General features: G+C 35.4%; 1 protein-coding gene and 1 long non-coding RNA gene across 2 annotated transcripts in view; both read right to left on the minus strand.

Moving 5' to 3' along the window:
* The window catches only part of LOC307161648, a 360,858-nt gene that overhangs the window by 258,494 nt on the left and 82,763 nt on the right, over positions 1-19,601 (minus strand). The gene's annotated exons all lie outside the window — the stretch shown is intronic.
* LOC307162079 (uncharacterized protein) lies at positions 741-9,621 on the minus strand. The gene is made up of 5 exons (XM_079877149.1): positions 9,599-9,621; positions 8,401-8,569; positions 7,302-7,409; positions 1,523-1,730; positions 741-1,409 (listed from the first exon to the last, which is right to left on the minus strand). Exons 2-5 carry the CDS (start codon positions 8,565-8,567, stop codon positions 945-947), a joined length of 948 nt encoding a protein of 315 aa, XP_079733275.1. The 5' UTR covers positions 8,568-8,569; positions 9,599-9,621; the 3' UTR covers positions 741-944.

Raw genomic sequence — 19,601 nt, forward strand, 5'->3', positions numbered from 1 at the left:
AAAACGTCTTACCTGTTTTTAAATCTTCGATGTCTTTCTGACCGAGAACGGGGATCACGGCCTTACCACCGTCTCCCGGAATACTCACTATTAAGTTCAAACTTACGACTTTTCCTTCCTCGTTGTTTTCCCACACACGCTCACCCACAACTTGTAAAGCTACCCCACGGATCTGTGACTCTCTCAGCAATGAAATTATGTTTCTTTGCATTTCCATGGTAGAAATGCCATGTCAGCAGGGGGCAAAGAGTTTCACTGCTGTCGAGTGAAAACGATTTGTTTCAAGTGTCAAACGATTCTCGAATTGAGAATCTCGATGCACCTTTTTCTCCAGTTCTTTTATGCATTGTTACTATATAATTAATTAGTTATTTTGGTAACACTTTACAATGGGGATGTATTAGTAAACATTAGCAAATGCATTAAATAACATGAGCAAACAATATAATTTTTCAACATTTATTTAATCTTTGTTAATGTAAGTTACTGTTTATGTTAGTTCATAGTGCATGATGTTATACCACTTGATTTTATAAATGTATTAGTAAATGCAGAATTTAACATGAACTAAGATTAATAAATGCTGTATTATTTATTGATACCTCATGTAATCTAATCAATTAACTAATTGTTAACAAATACGAGAAAATTTTACCGTTATTTCTGTTATTAAAAATAAGAACTATAATAAAAACATTAAAATATTAAAAAATAATTAAAAAAGCACAACCACAACGATAACAATTGAACAGTGTCTGTTTAATAATAGTTAATTACAACCAAAAAATCAGTATTGTAATCAAGGACAAAATTACTTCAAAAATTTAAGTTTAAAACTTGTTCACACTTTTAACAGAATCAAAATTTTAAATTATATAAATGTGTAATAACATCCAACATTACAAAAATAACTGTTATGACCACTCTCTCTTTTTTAATTTTCTTTAAAATCTATATACTTTTTTAATATCATGAATTAGGCGACCAATGGGTCCATGTCTGTGGTTCTTACCAAGCCAGTAGTTCCACTCAACTAAACAAAGATTTGTTTTCAGTGACTGTTTGGTGAGGTTTCCCCTGAATCTATATATGTTTTCTTTATATGTGCGCCATGCACGCTCCATGTGCTGGGTGTGGGCACCTGATTGTGGATGGACGAAGTATCGTCGGTGGTTAACCTGATAGTGTATGTATCCATGCTGCGGCAAGGTGTTGTATGCCCTCCAGCAATCACTTAGAATTTCACTCCCAGGTACTACATACTTTCGTATGATGGGTAGCAGATTATTTCTTCGGCGATGTTTGACCAACTTCAATATTGGTTTTCTAGATGTTCCTTGCACCTCCAGCATTCCAAAGACCCATGAATGTTTCCTTCGCCATGTTCTTCCGAAGCGTCCACGGTTGTACTACACATAGTAAAATCAAAATGATACAGCCATGTTATTATTTTTACTTGAATATCTTAAATATTTTTTATCTTGATAGTAATCTCAACAGCATCTACCATTCAATGTTGTACCTTTCTTTTGTGGCGGAATTTACTTTCGTCAATGACAACAAAAGCATGTCTTCCACCAATCCTCATCTTCTTTCTTCTCTGAAGTCTTTTAATTGCAGTGACACAGCATTGGCGAAGAGTATTATATACTCTTGTGATTGATGTACTACTTCTAGCAGCCCCTTCCTCAATCAAGTCGATATGTCTTTTCCTGAGACCTTGAGCAAAACTGACAATTCAAAATAGTGTTAAACCATGTACGAGATATATAAGCAGCACCCTGATGTGGTTCTAAACCTGTCTTAAGTTTCTTAATTCTGCTGAATACAAAGGAATATATTTTGAAGAAGGTCAGTAACAAAACAGATCTCATTTCATGTTGATTCCCATAGTATTTATTTTCCCTACTATTTCTGTAAATGTGGGATTGGATCTGTTTGGTTACTGAAATTACTCCAAATATCTTCTTTGTGTTTAGCAGAATAAAGAAATGTATACAGGTTTGAAACAAGATGAGTAAATAATGACAATTTTCTTTTTTTGGGTGTAATTTACCTTTGACTCCATAAAATATAATGAAACACAAACAATATGATGTTACATTACACAATATATCCAGTGATTGTAGTTTCGTGTTTGTTTATTTTTAATGTTATTCCAGCATCTATGGCTTATATGCATGGCGAGAACTGGTTAATCCATACACAAGTAATCCACACAAGTTGATTGATACAAACGTTGGGGGAGGGGCAATTTGGCATCTCTAATTTACCTAACCTGCCTGTTTTTTTCCTGTGTGAGAAAACCGGAGTACCCGCCCTTGTGAAAAAGAAGTGTGCTTAATTGTATTGAAAGCGTACTTTTTGTGTGCTTAAAATAATCAAAGTATACTTTTTGAAAAGTGCACTTGCAGATAATATAATAAAATTAAAATTAAAGACCACTTAAGTGTACTTAAAGGGAATACACTTTAATGACAATATTTATTAACACACTTAAGTGCACTTTTTACAAATGCACTTTGTAATAATATCTAATTAAGTCTAATTTAAAGTAAGTACACTTTCATCACAATATTTATAAACACACTTAAGTGCACTTTTTACGAATGCACTTTGTAATAATATCTAATTAAGTTTAACTTAAAGTAAGTACACTTTCATCACAATATTTATAAACACACTTAAGTGCACTTTTTACAAATGCACTTTGTAATAATATCTAATTAAGTTTAATTTAAAGTAAGTACACTTTCATCACAATATTTATAAACACACTTAAGTACAATTTTTACAAATGCACTTTGTAATAATATCTAATTAAGTCTAATTTAAAGTAAGTACACTTTCATCACAATATTTCTTAACACACTTAAATACACTTTTTAAAAATGCACTTTGTAATAATGTCTAATTAAGCTTAACTTAAAGAAAGTACACTTTCATCATAATTTTTATAAACACACTTAGGTGCACTTTTTACAAATGCACTTTTTAATAATGTCTAATTAAATGTTACTTAAAGAAAGAACACTTTCATGACAATATTTATAAACACACTTAAGTGCATGTTTTAAAAAATGCACTTTGTAATGTCTGCTAAGTTTTACTTAAACATACATTTTAAATAATTATGATTTATAGTGTTTTACATTTATTAAAGTTAAAGTTATAAGTTATTAAAGGGAATTTATTTGGATGTATTGACTAATATATAAAATAACAGTTTTAATGGAAAACATGGAAAATAATTGATTTTAATTCCAACTCAAGTGTGTTGTCCAAAATTAATTTGTTAATGTATTGTAAATGTGTTTTGTCTATAACATATACTGTGTGCATTAAAATACAGTTGAAATGTATTTTTCCAATACATCTGCTTATACAGTATAATCCAGTACAACTTATTGTTGACATTTTTATCACCAGCCCTTGCTCTATGAACTCAACTAGTGTCAGCTTTCTACATAATATTTGAAAATAAAATGTAATATATGAGAGGAGTCTAATAGTAATGTGTTGTAGCTACTTTACATCTGTGAACATAATACTTTCAATATCATTATGTTGTTCTAAGTCAATTAAACACACATTTAAAATTGTATTAATTGCGAGCAAAAGTTAAACAAATGTAAACAAAATGAATTTGCATTTAAATTCAGTTAAAATACATTTAATTTTAATCACACTAGACTACATTGAAAAAAAGATTAACTTTTAGTTAGGTTAATGAGTAAAGTTTTGTGAACTTACAGAGTTTAACAACACAATGAGTTAGAACAACTTAAACAGAAAAGCTGAAATAACATTTAACCATGCATGATATATGAATATGTTGTTTAATGCGCATGCGCGAAAAATACTACGTCATTATGACGCTCTACTTCACTAGAGTTTGAAAAATGCGCTATGTTTTGCGATCCGTTTGCGATGCGTGATCATACTGAAGCTAGCCAAACAAGAGAACAAAAGCAGCACCACGTTTGGATGTTTGCTTGCAGATGAGACGTTATGCTGCAAATAATCAGTCAAGTAAGTATATATTGATGCTTTCTTTAGTTAATTTTTTTTTCACCGTAACATGTCAGTTGCTGAGTTCATTTTAATCGCAGATATTATAAACTCAATAGACTCGGGAGGTGAATTAATCATGTTTTCAATAATTTATATATGATTGCATTCTAATAATGTCTTACATTGTAATGTGAGGAAGGCGTGTGTGGTCGTGTTCGAGGAATTTGGTTGCTGATTTAAAAAAAAACAACTAAACCGACTTTTTAAATTATTTTAAACAAGCTACTAAACATTTGCTGAATGCTGATCCAATATTGTAACACTCGAAGACGTTTATATAGCCTACATTTAATACAAATAATCAATCTTATAACCACCATAAATATTTAATATATTACCCACCTCTAGAAAAAATGTTTGTAATGTGTTCAATTTCATTTTGTATTTAAAGAGTTGTTCAATTACTATTTGTTTTGGAATATGTAATATTTTTGTGTTTATCTGGATTTAAACATTCATTTTGCAGGATCAGTTCATATTTGTTATTGGAGATACAGTGCAAGCGGTGTGGAATCACAGACCTGTATTGATGAGGTGATGTTACAAGATTTATCATGACAGCACATCCTGATCAAGCTAAAACACTACTTTCAAGTCACTAACTAACGTTATCCCTATAGCTTTTAAATGCTTTGAATCTTTTGCATGTGCAAGTAATAAATTCCCACCTGTGCATTTACACCTGCCCTATAATCATCATATATTTTATAGGTAACAAACCAAAGGAAGAAGGCTTGCAGCATTGCTGTGTCAACCGTGGTAAATACAGGAACAGGAACATCCTTCATGAAGATAGCTATGTGGGGCAAGCTTAAAATGTAAGAATACCTTTCTTAATTTGCATTGGTCCTGGGTTTGCATGGGTCATATATCTATATTTGTGTAATTGATAAAGTTATGCTTAATTCCCTGTAAAGTAGCAATAAAAAGGTTCTCTATTTTGAATCACTTTAAGCCCAGTGTCAGTAAAGATGGCGTAGTCAGTGGAATCCTGGTGTTTGTGGGAAATAGAAGGAACCTTGCCCAGCTTTCTACTACGATGTGGCCCTGGTGACTGAGGTAATCAATCACATCACACAATTTATCAACAGTTAACAGTCAAAAGTTTACATACACCTTGCAGAATAAACTGCTTCATCAGGGTAGTACTAAATAAAGATAAAACGTATACATTTTTGTGATCCCTATTATTGATAAAATTGTTAACATTTTGCAGATACTGCAAGGTGTATATCAACTTTGAAGCGCAACTGTATATCTATCTCTTTCATTCAATTGAGCCAAATATAATAATGGACTGGATCTGTATTATAAACAAATTTTCTGTTTTTTTGTTTTTTTCCTCAAGGCATTTTTTCTGACTTTCCTGCATCTTTGAAACATTTCCATTCACATATACTCTGGAGAGCATCTGGGACATTGACATAAACAGCACTTTCCAACAACTTAAAAAATTGGGTGACAAATAATTTTGGTTTTTGTGCTTTTGGAGTCAAATTTTTTTTTTTTTTTTAGTGGGTTTTTTTTTTAGACAAACTTGGATTCACTGTAATGCTGGAGTAAGCATTTGGTCCTGTTTACTGTTGGTGCTGGTAAAGGTTTAAAGGGATACTCCACTTTAAAATGAAAATTCTGTCATCATATACTCACCCTCATGTTGTTTCAAACCTGTATGAATTTCTTTCTTCTGCTGAACATCCCTTTAAGAGCTAAAAAACAAGGTTCGGTAACTTTTAATTAGGTCTCATTTGTTAATATTAGTTTATTTTTTAGCCAACATGATCTAACCAAGACTAATATTATCTTACTTAGACTAATAAATGCTTAAAGTATTATTCATTCTTAGTTCATGTTAACTGAAGTAGGTAACTAATATATTTTTGTAAAGCATTACCCAAAGGTCTCTTTCCAAAACTGTTTGTGTTTATGCATAGTGTTTCTTGGGGTTTTCTTGTGCATCAACAGAAAGGTTTTTATGTACTTCTTTTAGAGATTATTTTGTCAGTAAATTTAGAGGGTTTTACATTTAGCTTTGTTGATTGTAACATTGCATTTAATTCACACTTAAGTGTATTGTTAACTGACATTAAAGTATATTTTAAATCACATTAATTGCGTGTCATTATATTGTGTAGTGCACTTTAACTATATTTTGAAGATATTAGAAGCAATTATGAAAGTAGATATAAAGTTGTATTAAAGTACCAATTAATTTGTTCCAAAAAATCACTCTTAATGGCAACTTATTGCATTTTATTTCAACTTAATATGTGATATATTTTAAATTAATTGCACTTAATGTGCATTCAGTGTGTCGAAAACATTGCATTTAATTCACACTTAAGTGTATTGTTAACTGACATTAAAGTATATTTTAAATCACATTAATTGCGTGTCATTATATTGTGTAGTGCAGTTTAAGTATATTTTAAAAACACTAGAAGCAATTATGAAAGTAGATATAAAGTTGTAATAAAGTACCAATTAAGTTGTTCCAAAAAATCGCTCTTAATGGCAACTTATTACATTTTATTTCAACTTAATATGTGATATATTATAAATTAATTGCACTTAATGTGCATTCAGTGTGTCGAAAACATTGCATTTAATTCACACTTAAGTGTATTGTTAACTGACATTAAAGTATATTTTAAATCACATTAATTGCGTGTCATTACATTTTGTAGTGCACTTTAAGTATATTTTAAAAGCACTAGAAGCAATTATGAAAGTATATATAAAGTTGTAATAAAGTACCAATTAAGTTGTTCCAAAAAATCACTCTTAATGGCAACTTATTACATTTTATTTCAACTTAATATATGATATATTTGAAATTAATTACACTTAATGTGCATTAAGTGCGCCGAAAAGATGGCATTTAATTCACACTTAAGTGTATATATTTAAAGTATATTATTTATGTAATAAGTACACTTTATAAAAGTACACTTAAGTGCACTTTTTTTTCACAAGGGCGGAGTAAACCCTGACACAGGGAGAACATGCAAACTTTACACAGAAAGGCAACCTGACCTATGGGATCTTCTTGCTGTGAGGCAACAGTGCTACCCACTGTGCCACCCCTAGTTGTGTGTCTTATGTTTCTGAGATACAATAACTGAAATGAACTTAAATTAAAATAAGAAACCACTGATAGATAATACACTCAATATATTCACTGTTGCACACAATATATAATTATTTATACAAACAAACAAACTTACTTTTGCATTATCTTGAGCCATTCTGAAATTTCCATGTGTGAACCCTCGAAGATGGATCCTGTCCTAATAGATTTGGAAATTTCCTTATGGCATCTTCTTCTACATCTCCTGTGGAAAGATTAAACAAATTGTCAACTAAAACATGAAATTTCTTAATGATTAAAAGAAACAACAATAGAAATGACACACTAATTGCATTAAAGAATGTTTATTTGAAATATCATGCAAATAATCCTTGTTTTAAATTATGTGCACGTCATCCAGTAAATTATCTAGTATGTAACTAAAATCTACATCTGTGAAGTCTACTAAAAATGTTTAAACTGGAAATGCATCTTGTTCCCTTAAAAAAAATAACTGCACAGCACATTCCTGTATGAGTGTCACAAAGAAATTTCCCCAAGTTTGTGTGTTTGTAGCTTAAGAAGTATTAAAGATATCTCAATGTGATTTTAAATTCATATTCTTTGCAAACTTAGCTATCATACATAGTTGAAAGTTTACCCTGGTCAATTCTAAACCCAGGGGTCCTGGGTTATCTTATTTTATCCTTCACACTGCTCATACTTTACCCGGTGTAACCAATTCATCCTTGTTATGTCTGATCTGTATACTTTTCAAAAACACTGGGTTACTATTATGATTTGCTTATTTTGGCTTTCATCTTAAAGGGATAGTTCACCCAAAAATGAAAATGCTGTCATCATTTACTCTTTCTCAAGTTGTTCCAAACCTGTATGACTTTCTTTCTTCTGCTGAACACAAAAGAAGATATTTTAAAGAAGGTTGGTAATTAAACAGTTGCTGGTCCCCATTGACTTCCATAGTATTTTTTTTCCACTATGGAAGTCAATGGGGTCCATCAGTCATTTGGTTACCGACTTTCTCTAAAATATCTTCTTTTGTGTTCAGCAGAAGAAAGAAAGTCATACAGGTTTGGAACAACTTGAGGAAGAGTAAATGATGACAGCATTTTCATTTTTGGGTGAACTAATTCAGACTTGCCACAGAATGAACCATTCAAAAAGATGTACACGAAAAAGGACTAACAATAATTAGCAACTAAGCAAAATATTTACACAGATACATTTACACTTACCACCTATAACCAATTTTTGTAGAGCCTGTTCTTGACATTTTCATATGGGTCCTACAAACAGGGCACTTCATCTTTGGTGCAAGCAGCCTATGTTTCTGCAACCACTTAATCAACTTTCTTCCCCCTTTCCATGTCATGTATTGTAGTTCTCTCATGAACGTACCCATGACTGTCGAAGATAAAGACAAACAAAGGCAAATAATGGTTAACTTCATTTTTATAATTAAACACCACAACCCATTATTTAGATACAACGAGAAATAATTGGACCGCGCGTTGGCTGCTGGATCGTAGGTCAACGGCGCCACCAATTAGTGGTGGAAACTTCTCCATTACTCTCATAGCAACTGGAGGTAAAAATGCGTCCGTCGTGTGCAGTATGAGGGTATACAAACCATCAAGCCAAAATAATTGATTTCACTTCATGTACATTAAGCTGTAGCCTATATTACATTATGGATGCCTCCGCTATCCAAATTAACGTTAATCGTATACAATCATAATTCCTTATACCTTTTTACGCTTTAACGGTACAGATTCTAAGCAATTGTAAGCAAATCTAAGACATTTATGTACTCCACACAGATAAAAATCATTGAAATCGATGGAGAGATGTAAAAGTTATAAAAAAGTTGCAGCTTTCCCATTTACTCTCATTTCTTTGCAGGCTACACCGCTAATATGGCGCACCACTGACGTATCGCAGCAGCTTACCAAATACGCGGTCAAGTTATTTCGAATTCACATGACATTTTCCTCCTTGTAAATTCAATATACCTTTACATTAAGGTATGTGAAGCATTACCCTGCTAAAAAAACAACAACAGCATAGACTAGCATAATTCCCATGCTGGGGTGCGTTTCCCGAAAGCATCGTTGGCCAACTATGGTCGCAAGTTCATCGCAATGTCCATTGAACTCTATTGGTAACGACGGAACTTGCGACCATAGTTGGCCAACGATGCTTTCGGGAAACGCACCCCCTGGTCACCAGCAAACCAGCACCATAACACAACATATGCTGGTCTTGCTGTTTTTTCCAGCAGGGAAGTACACCACACAACTAAAAGCATTACCAAATAACTATTGATTTCTTACTCAAATTTTTTTTTTAGGATTAATTATAAATACATAAAAACTCATTTAGTGATGAAACCTGAATCGAAAGGCAAACAATCGAAAGGCGAACGAAACTTACCTGATAATGTGTCCACGAGTGTAAAGTACAGTAAATTCCGAAGATTTCGTAACTTAACTTACATGCTGTAGGGCATAAAATCCGAAGATGAAAGATACGTAAGTTAATACAATTAAAAGATGTAATAGAATTAGACAGTAGGTAAACATTAGTTAAACATTTGCGACTGGAAGTTTGCTGTAGATTCGGACATGAAAAAAAAAAAAAAACATGTTAACAAAACATGTTAGCGAATAAATAAACAAATAGATATTATATTGTTTACACTTTTAATCGTTACAGTAGCCTGCATTTACAGGGAAAAAAAAAAACTTTACCCAAACATTTCGTATGGTGATGGATGAATCCAAAGTAAAACTTGACTTCGATCTTTAGATAGGTTTTTTGATTTCTGAATCGGAGAATCGATAGGCTTGACGTGGTAAGTACCGCGAAAAAGCACAGGGAGCCGTTTGCTTTCTAATCGTTTTCGCGATACTTGATGTCACTGATAGTGACCTTTTGCGAGTAGACGTCACAGTCACGTCACTGCAAGCTTGAGTGTCATAGAATAGGAATGCAAAAAAAAACAAAAAAAAAAGGCCATCATTTTTATAGTTATAATTGATTATAACCTATTGCCACCAGTTGGGCTCCGCCCACAAAATACGTCCTCTCTGTTTGCAAACACGCTGAAGCCTGTTTATTTTTGGACTCGATTCCCATGACAGTCAGGTAGGATATATAATAGAATAACGTTTTTTTTTTTTTTTTTATTAAATTAATTTATTTACCTTTTATAAGTACGTGAAGCCATGAGGTTGCATATTCCGAACAGTGGGTGGCGGTATGCACCTTGCTTGCGACCCGCCAATAGCAAGAGAGTGAGAGATAGCAGAGCTTGGAGATAGTGAGTTGAGTGTCCGTCCTTCCGGTAATATATTATCAGATGTTCCTTTTTCGTCTTTAATCAAAGATGAACCGTCCAAAAAGAAAGATTATGAAGCCGTCGAAGTACAGGACGGTGGGTGAAAACGCCACATCCACTGAAGTCGCGTGTGGGAGCAGCATGACCACCACTGTGTCGGGAAAACATGATGACGCATTTAAGTGTAAGATTGGGGAGTAACGTTACCTTTCACAATATTGCAGCATCACAATCTTTCCAAATTTAATATTTTCACCACAAACTTTCCCATTGTAAAGATATTGGTATGCTATTATAATTGCGCATTGAATACCCGTCACCCCCGAGCAACAACACTAAATGATTAAATATATCTTCTTATTATATTACGATGTGCAATATTTATTTTTATGAAGTCTATGATGCTATGTAGCCACAGCTTAATATTTATTATGTATATTATCATTCCAACATTAATTTGTAATGCAATAAGTTTGTTTATAAATTAGGTACTATGGAGGGATTATTGGGTCAGATTTAAAACTAAAAGTCTAAATTGAAAACTAAAAGTCTAAGTCGAAAATGAATTTGGTATTTAGGATTGGGCATTTGGTATTTAGGATAGGGCATTTTGTATTTAGGATTGGGCATTTGGTCATTTAGGATTTAGGATTGGGAATTTGAGGATTTAGGATTGGGCATTTAATCATTTAGGATTTAGGATTTGGAATTTGGGGATTTTTAGTTTTCGACTTAGACTTTTAGTTTCAAATTTAGACTTTTAGTTTCAAATTTAGACTTTTAGTTTTAGACTTTTAGTTTTCAATCTGACCCAATAATCCCTCCATAGATGTTTAGTTCTTCAATTTGATGTTTTAAAAAATAGGAAAGTGGTCACAAGTATAAGCCCTGGAGTAGAGCAGGAGTAAGATTTAAACGTCTAACCTTTCTTTCTTTCTTTCTTTCTTTCAAAGATAAAATTATCACTCTTAAAGCAGAGATCACTTTGCTGAAAGATGAGTGTGATTTTTTGAAAAAAGAAATCGAAAAGATGAAGTCTGCTGCCCCATCTGCAATGGCACAAAGATATACTGTAATGCCACAGCCCTCAGGTTTGTGTCATGCTTTTTTGTTTTTTGTTGCTGTCAGAACAACTATGCTTTTTTAAAAAACATTTTCTGCTGCACTACATTCATTATCACTATAAAATATCACAACCCCCCCATGATCTGCCTCAAACTTCACCAAAATGTGTTTTCTTCAAATTTACAGTTACTACAGTAATATCAGGTGGCACAAAATGTTTTAGAGTGGAGGATTGTTCGACAACTTAAAATTGAAGGTGTAGCTTGCTAAGAGCATGTATATATATTCATATTTTTGCAGTGCAGCAAAACCAATGGGACTCCATCAACTCCTCAACTTCAGAGTCCCCAGTGGAAGTTCAGGAAAAGAAGAGCAAGAAAAGCAAGAAGAAGAAAAGCAAGAGAAGCAAATAAAAGGGGGGGGGGGGGGATATAATGTGTTACTTTGTTGTTTGAATATACTTTAGAAAAGACAATGTTTTATTAAGATGAAAAACTGTTTTGAATTTTTTTTGTAAAATAAAAGTCAGAAATTAAATGGGATCCTTTATTGTATATTTACTGCACTTACCCTGTAACTACGCAGAACAAGGGGGTAACAAGCGCCACTTTAATTTACAGCCCGCAAGAGTTACACTTACCCTGTAACTACACAGAACATGGGGGTAACAAGCGCCACTTTAATTTACAGCCCGCAGGAGTTACACTTACCCTGTAACTACACAGAACAAGGGGGTAACAAGCGCCACTTTAATTTACAGCCCGCAGGAGTTACACTTACCCTGTAACTACACAGAACAAGGGGGTAACAAGCGCCACTTTAATTTACAGCCCGCAGGAGTTACACTTACCCTGTAACTACACAGAACAAGGGGGTAACAAGCGCCACTTTAATTTACAGCCCGCAGGAGTTACACTTACCCTGTAACTACACAGAACAAGGGGGAAACAAGCGCCACTTTAATTTACAGCCCGCAGGAGTTACACTTACCCTGTAACTACACAGAACAAGGGGGTAACAAGCACCACTTTAATTTACAGCCCGCAGGAGTTACACTTACCCTGTAACTACACAGAACAAGGGGGTAACAAGCGCCACTTTAATTTACAGCCCGCAGGAGTTACACTTACCCTGTAACTACACAGAACAAGGGGGAAACAAACACTACTTAATATGTAACAATACGAAACAACACTATTTGCACAGTAATTACAGAGAAAGGTACTCTTATTAAGAAAACAAAACAAGAAAACTTTTAATTACACAGTATCCCCTGACATTTAAGTGTCATTGCAATACAATGTGATGAGGTAAGTACATGGTACGTTCTAAATTAAAATCATAGCAGAAACATTTTTTTTTTGGCTTAACGTTAAGTAGTTTAGTAAGAAAAGCCAATAAATTTTAATTCTTTATCATTCTGTGCTTACATACAGCCATATATAAGTTTAATTTACAACCCACAGATGTCAAAATTACCCTGTAACTACATTGTACAAGAACATATTTTGCCAGAAATGTGATAAAAACTTTTATATACAACAGACGTACAATTTTTGCCTGGAATATATTAACAGAATAGGTACCTGTTAGTTTTAAAATAATTACATTATAAATAATTTGCTTGTATATCTGGTTGTACCCCTTTATTACCCCAAACTTAACATATTGTTCCCTTATACCTACACGGAAGTACACTATAATTACAGAAACGTACACCGTAATTTCGGTTTACTTACAAAGTTCTTTGCAGGTTGTATATCTGCTTGTTACCCCTTTATTACCCAAAACTTAACATATTGTTCCCTTATACCTACACGTAAGTACACTATAATTACAGAAACGTACATCGTAATTTCGGTTTACTTACGCAGTTGTTTGCGGGTCGTAATATAAAGTGTTACCTAAAAATTTATATTAGAATTTTGATTTTGTTTGCACTGATAAGGAAAAAAAACGAGCCTATCGCGCCGGCGCGATAGCCGACCTCAGGGGGTTAAATCTGATAGTAATTTTGAATTAAATAAATAAAAAACGCTTCAGTGCGCGGGCGCACTGGCAACGGTTAACAGGTTAAGATCTCACCCTCTTTGTAGACTGGCGCATCAAATTCTTCTTTGGTCCCAGGACAAATTTCTCTCTGTCAGATCTATTTATATTCCTGGGGTTGAAAATATGGGAGCAGACATCCTGTCGAGGCAGGGGCTGAGGCCCGGGGAATGGCGGCTCCACCCTGAAGTGGTTGAGCTTATATGGAGAGAGTTTGGCCAGGCGGAGGTTGACCTGTTCGCTTCTCATGAGAACTCTCATTGCCCGCTCTGGTACTCTCTCACATCCAGCTCCTTTGGGCTTGGATGCCATGGTACAGATGTGGCCGAGGTCACATCTGTACGCTTTTCCCCCGATCGCTCTGCTCCCTGGGGTTCTAGAAAGGGTCAGGAGGTACGGAGTGAGACTACTCCTTGTAGCTCCGTACTGGCCGGCCCGAATTTGGTTTTCGGACCTTATTAGTCTCTTGGAGAGTCCTCCATGGAAAATTCCTATTAGGAGAGGTCTTCTGTCTCAGGCTGATGGTACATTATTTCATCCCCGACCAGAGTTATGGAGACTATGGGTCTGGCCCCTGAGGGGGTCCCACCCATAATTAGGTTTCCCTTTCCACCGAGGTGGTCAGGACATCCATACTAGAACCCCACTCTACTAGGAACTAAACAATTAAGTTAGGGAGGGCATTGAACCCAGTTTATTACTGCCCACTGGCTTCAGTACTGGTGTTCCATCCCGCTCTCTAACGGGATCTCCTGTTCATGCTTAGGGCCTCTGTGGCGGCCTCAGTGCCCTCCGCAAGCCTCTAAGGGTGTTCTCGAAAGGACATTCCCACTGAAACTCCATGTTCCTGTAGATTGGAGGATGACTCCTTTTCATCCAGCCTATTGGCATCAGGCTGATGAGTTATCCCTGGCACCCATCATGTCCTGTGGATGAGGTATACAAATATATATTTGAGATATATAAGTATATATAGGAGAATCTATTGAGTCTGCTTCCTGCTCATCTTACTCCCTGGAAGAGTGGTGGTGCTGCCCCCTCTTACTTGCTAGCGTGGGAGCCACTCAATGTTATTTTTGCCCGGTACTGAGGTACCTGTAGGCAATGTTAAGATTCTTCGGGTATTCCATCCTCCATTGCATGTGTCGGATGGTCAAGGTCGTAGCCTTTGAGGTTCCTACATTAGGCCTCAGGCTGAGAGGAGTCAGTCCATCTAGTTATACATTAAGGGTTAGGAGCTATTCCCTTTATTAAGAGTACAGTTGGTTATCTAAAACCACTCATATTTGAAGTACAAGGTGCGCTTTTGCCTTCACCTCTCATCTAATATTTTTTACTGTCTGGGGCTCCCATCCATGAGGTCAGTCGAGCCTCCGGCTCCAGATCTCCCCTTCTTGCACCAAATCTTATGACAAGCTAGTTTGGATCTGCCCTCTACTCATTCTATCGTCCGTGAGTGTACCAGATGCTTTAAACCAGGGCGTTTTTTCTCTCAGTGTGGCGGCGTGGGTATTCGTTCCCCAAAGTATCGAGTATCGATGCAGCGGGAGTTCTCGGGTTACGTATGTAACCCTCGTTCCCTGAGTAGGGAACGAGACGCTGCATCCCTCGGCCACACTTTTCGCGTCCCTGAGAACGACTTGCTTTGACCAATTAGAAGCTAACATTTCCTGGTTCCTGTGACCCTTTTGTAGCTTCCGGATCACCGTCACATGCGACGTCACGGGTGACGTTGCACCAATCAAGATTGGAATAGTTCCATAGTTGACTTCAGACGTTTCATGCCGAAGGCATTCTCCAAAGTATCGAGTATCGATGCAGCGTCTCGTTCCCTACTCAGGGAACGAGTGTTACATACGTAACCCGAGACGATTTCTTTGTCCATACATTAGAAGTCAATGGACAGTTAAAAAGTTGGAAGTCACCTTCAGAAACCGGTCAACTTTATTGCCATGACAACGAGCTGAATGCTACAGTAGTGAAGAAAACACCTGTTCCTGCGTTTGTGTTCTTGTTTAAATTTCAAGGAGCAAGTGTATCTGCCATTGCAATTTTTACATTATATTTAAAAAAATATTTAAATCAATATAAAAAATGAATCCTACTGTCACACAAAAGACTGCCTTATAAAGTATTATATATATATATATATATATATATATATATATATACACACTCACCTAAAGGATTATTAGGAACACCTGTTCAATTTCTCATTAATGCAATTATCTAATCAACCAATCACATGGCAGTTGCTTCAATGCATTTAGGGGTGTGGTCCTGGTCAAGACAATCTCCTGAACTCCAAACTGAATGTCAGAATGGGAAAGAAAGGTGATTTAAGCCATTTTGAGCGTGGCATGGTTGTTGGTGCCAGACGGGCCGGTCTTAGTATTTCACAATCTGCTCAGTTACTGGGATTTTCACGCACAACCATTTCTAGGGTTTACAAAGAATGGTGTGAAAAGGGAAAAACATCCAGTATGCGGCAGTCCTGTGGGCGAAAATGCCTTGTTGATGCTAGAGGTCAGAGGAGAATGGGCCGACTGATTCAAGCCGATAGAAGAGCAACTTTGACTGAAATAACCACTCGTTACAACCGAGGTATGCAGCAAAGCATTTGTGAAGCCACAACATGCACAACCTTGAGGCGGATGGGCTACAACAGCAGAAGACCCCACCGGGTACCACTCATCTCCACTACAAATAGGAAAAAGAGGCTACAATTTGCACGAGCTCACCAAAATTGGACAGTTGAAGACTGGAAAAATGTTGCCTGGTCTGATGAGTCTCGATTTCTGTTGAGACATTCAGATGGTAGAGTCAGAATTTGGCGTAAACAGAATGAGAACATGGATACATCATGCCTTGTTACCACTGTGCAGGCTGGTGGTGGTGGTGTAATGGTGTGGGGGATGTTTTCTTGGCACACTTTAGGCCCCTTAGTGCCAATTGGGCATCGTTTAAATGCCACGGCCTACCTGAGCATTGTTTCTGACCATGTCCATCCCTTTATGACCACCATGTACCCATCCTCTGATGGCTTCTTCCAGCAGGATAATGCACCATGTCACAAAGCTCGAATCATTTCAAATTGGTTTCTTGAACATGACAATGAGTTCACTGTACTAAAATGGCCCCCACAGTCACCAGATCTCAACCCAATAGAGCATCTTTGGTATGTGGTGGAACGGGAGCTTAGTGCCCTGGATGTGCATCCCACAAATCTCCTTCAACTGCAAGATGCTATCCTATCAATATGGGCCAACATTTCTAAAGAATGCTTTCAGCACCTTGTTGAATCAATGCCACGTAGAATTAAGGCAGTTCTGAAGGCATTGAAAGGGACCAACTGAGTGCTTAGGAATCGGTTCAGCTGATAGGTCTGGGTATCAGCTGATAGCTGAGCTTGACTACGCGGCCTGCCTGAACTGACGCTGAACGCTAATATTTGGATGTTACAATTAAGCTTTTAAATTTTTTAGAACAGAAATTCAAATTAATCAATTTAATCGATTGATCTAACAGCACTGGCACTACTGTTTTTTTTTTTTTTTCTTTTCTTTTTTATGCTTGCAGTACCTCTCCCCACATGAACTTGCATGGTAGGCCACAATCTCTGCAGGAAACTGCTTTCCACAAATTGGACAGGAGTCCTAAGGGCCAAGTGGTTATAAAGAGGCATATAAATAAACCTGAACCTGAAAATACAACAGTGGCATATGAACCGAAGAATAAAAGATACTGATTTCTGTGATATCAGTCTGAGTAATTTGTCTGAAATGCAGCTTTAATATTACCCTGAAACATCATTGATGGCTTACGACACAAATAAGATCTGAATCCTGTCTGGTCTGTTTCCTCTTCAGATTCATGTTTCTTTGAAAATAAAACAAAATAAGCCAACCCTTTATAACAATTGACTTGTGATCTGAACACTGAATTAAACTACAATGATTCCATCAAATCATAGCTGAGGACATGGAAGTGTTTTTTATATGTCTTTTATAAAACAACTAAGATTTACGAGACAACTCTCTTTATCTCCACAGGACTCGATGTGGAACTGGATCAGGGAACAAGTCATGCTTGTGTTTTTTGGCATTCTTTCAAACTCTGCAACATCATATGGCAGTGCGGTAGTCTCTATTTTTTCTTGAAGAGGTACAATATAATATAATACATTTTTTCCATTGTTTGATGAGGACAGAACTTGTGCAGTGTACCCTTCAGCTCCCTGGGGCAATGGAGTGGTCTTTCTTTGTCCACTGCCCCCTTTGGAAAAAACAACAACAACAACATTCACTTGGCTTTTTCTTCCTTTGAATGATAGAATATTTTAATATTCAAAATAACCTGTGTTTATCTGATATATAACAGGTTTAGATTTTTTTATTTTTTTATTTCGAACATGTAAAAGAAACAATAATAATAACAATAATAATTCAATAAAAAATAAATGAAAAAAATAACAACATAAAAATCAAACAAAACAAAAAATAAATACTCATTAAAACAGAGAGCAAAAAACAATATTAACTTATACATGTCCGAAAAGGAGTAGGAAGAAGCATAAGTGTATTTAATCCTACCCCTTCTCACTACTTGTTAATAATCATCCGGTTGGCCGATCGTCTTAATTTGTATAAAAATTAAGCATTTAAACATTAAAATTCTCCACACACCATGAAATACCAAAATAACATATATATTTACCTATGTTTATATCCTCCGTAAATAATAAACAATGTAAAAAATAAATGTATAAATGACCAGTGAGGACACATAGTCAACGACCTTCTTCATCCTTGTACCTTGTGAAAGCCATACTTTTGTACCGCTCATGCGAGTCATGCTTGGACATTGTTTGATAACTGAACTTAGTCTGTTCCACAACTTCACTCCACATATAGAAATACAAAAACTTTTTAAATGTTGTACAGACACAGGGATGTTTAAAGTTGCAATCACCTCTAAAATTACACCTCCCTTCTCTATTAAAAAACAGTTTTTGAATAATGCCAGGAAGTAAGTTGTTTTTTGCTTTATACATTATTTGTACTGTTTGAACATGAACCAGGTCAGTGAATTTCAATGTCTTTGATCTTAAAAATAATGAATTTGTGTGCTCTCTATAACCGCTATTATGAATTATCCTTACGGCTCTTTTTTGCAACATAGATACTGATGATAGTCTGCATTTATAAGTATTACCCCAAACCTCTGCACAATAATTTAGATATGGTAATATCAACGTACAATAAAGAATGTGGAGTGATTTGTGGTCCAGAACATGTTTTGCTTTGTTCAGTACTGAAATACTTCTTGAAAGTTTATTGTGTACATGTTTTATGAGAGGTTTCCAACATATTTTATCATCTATTATTACTCCAAGAAACTTGTTTTCATTAACCCTTTCTACGTCCACACCATCTAACTGTATCTGGACTTGTGTACTCTTTTTACAGTTACCAAATAACATGAATTTGGTTTTAATAATATTTTAAAAAATAAAATTTTCTGTAACAACAACAACAACAACAACAAAACACTCACCAGATGCTTTTGTAAGCAGCCAACCACCGCGCAAATCTCTCATCTTGGGGAATTCTTCCAGCAGGACTCGACTTATCTGGAATAAATGTGCACTGCTGTCATTGTGGAAATAAAGTTAAGGTCCTCAGCTGTATATGGTAGAAAACCTCATAGTCTAGTTAATATGCCAGACATATATGGTTGACAGCAATATTGATACTTGACAAGAAGAGATGATAGTAGTAGTAGTAGTTTTTAGTAAATGTAAATATTAGAGCCGATTCTCCATAGAGGTTTTTCAGTCATATGGTCTAGGTGACAACTACTGTTGTTCCACCATCTTCTCAGTCATATGAAACAACTGTGGCATCTGTTAGCATAGAATCAATATCATCAATAGCATATAGTCAGGATTTAGTATCTTTATGATGGTGTTTTTATGTGTTA

This window comes from Squalius cephalus (genome assembly GCF_949319135.1).
Source record: "Squalius cephalus genome assembly, chromosome: 7".
NCBI lineage: Eukaryota > Metazoa > Chordata > Actinopteri > Cypriniformes > Leuciscidae > Squalius > Squalius cephalus.

Excerpts from the sequence above, each read along its gene's own strand:
- LOC307162079 (XM_079877149.1), bottom strand. The coding sequence starts at position 8,567 with ATGGGTACGTTCATGAGAGAACTACAATACATGACATGGAAAGGGGGA. Across the intron at positions 1,731-7,301 it reads TGGCTCAAGATAATGCAAAA|TTTTGCTCAAGGTCTCAGGA; the intron begins GTAAGTTTGTTT and ends TTGAATTGTCAG. Across the intron at positions 1,410-1,522 it reads AATTCCGCCACAAAAGAAAG|TACAACCGTGGACGCTTCGG; the intron begins GTACAACATTGA and ends TACTATGTGTAG.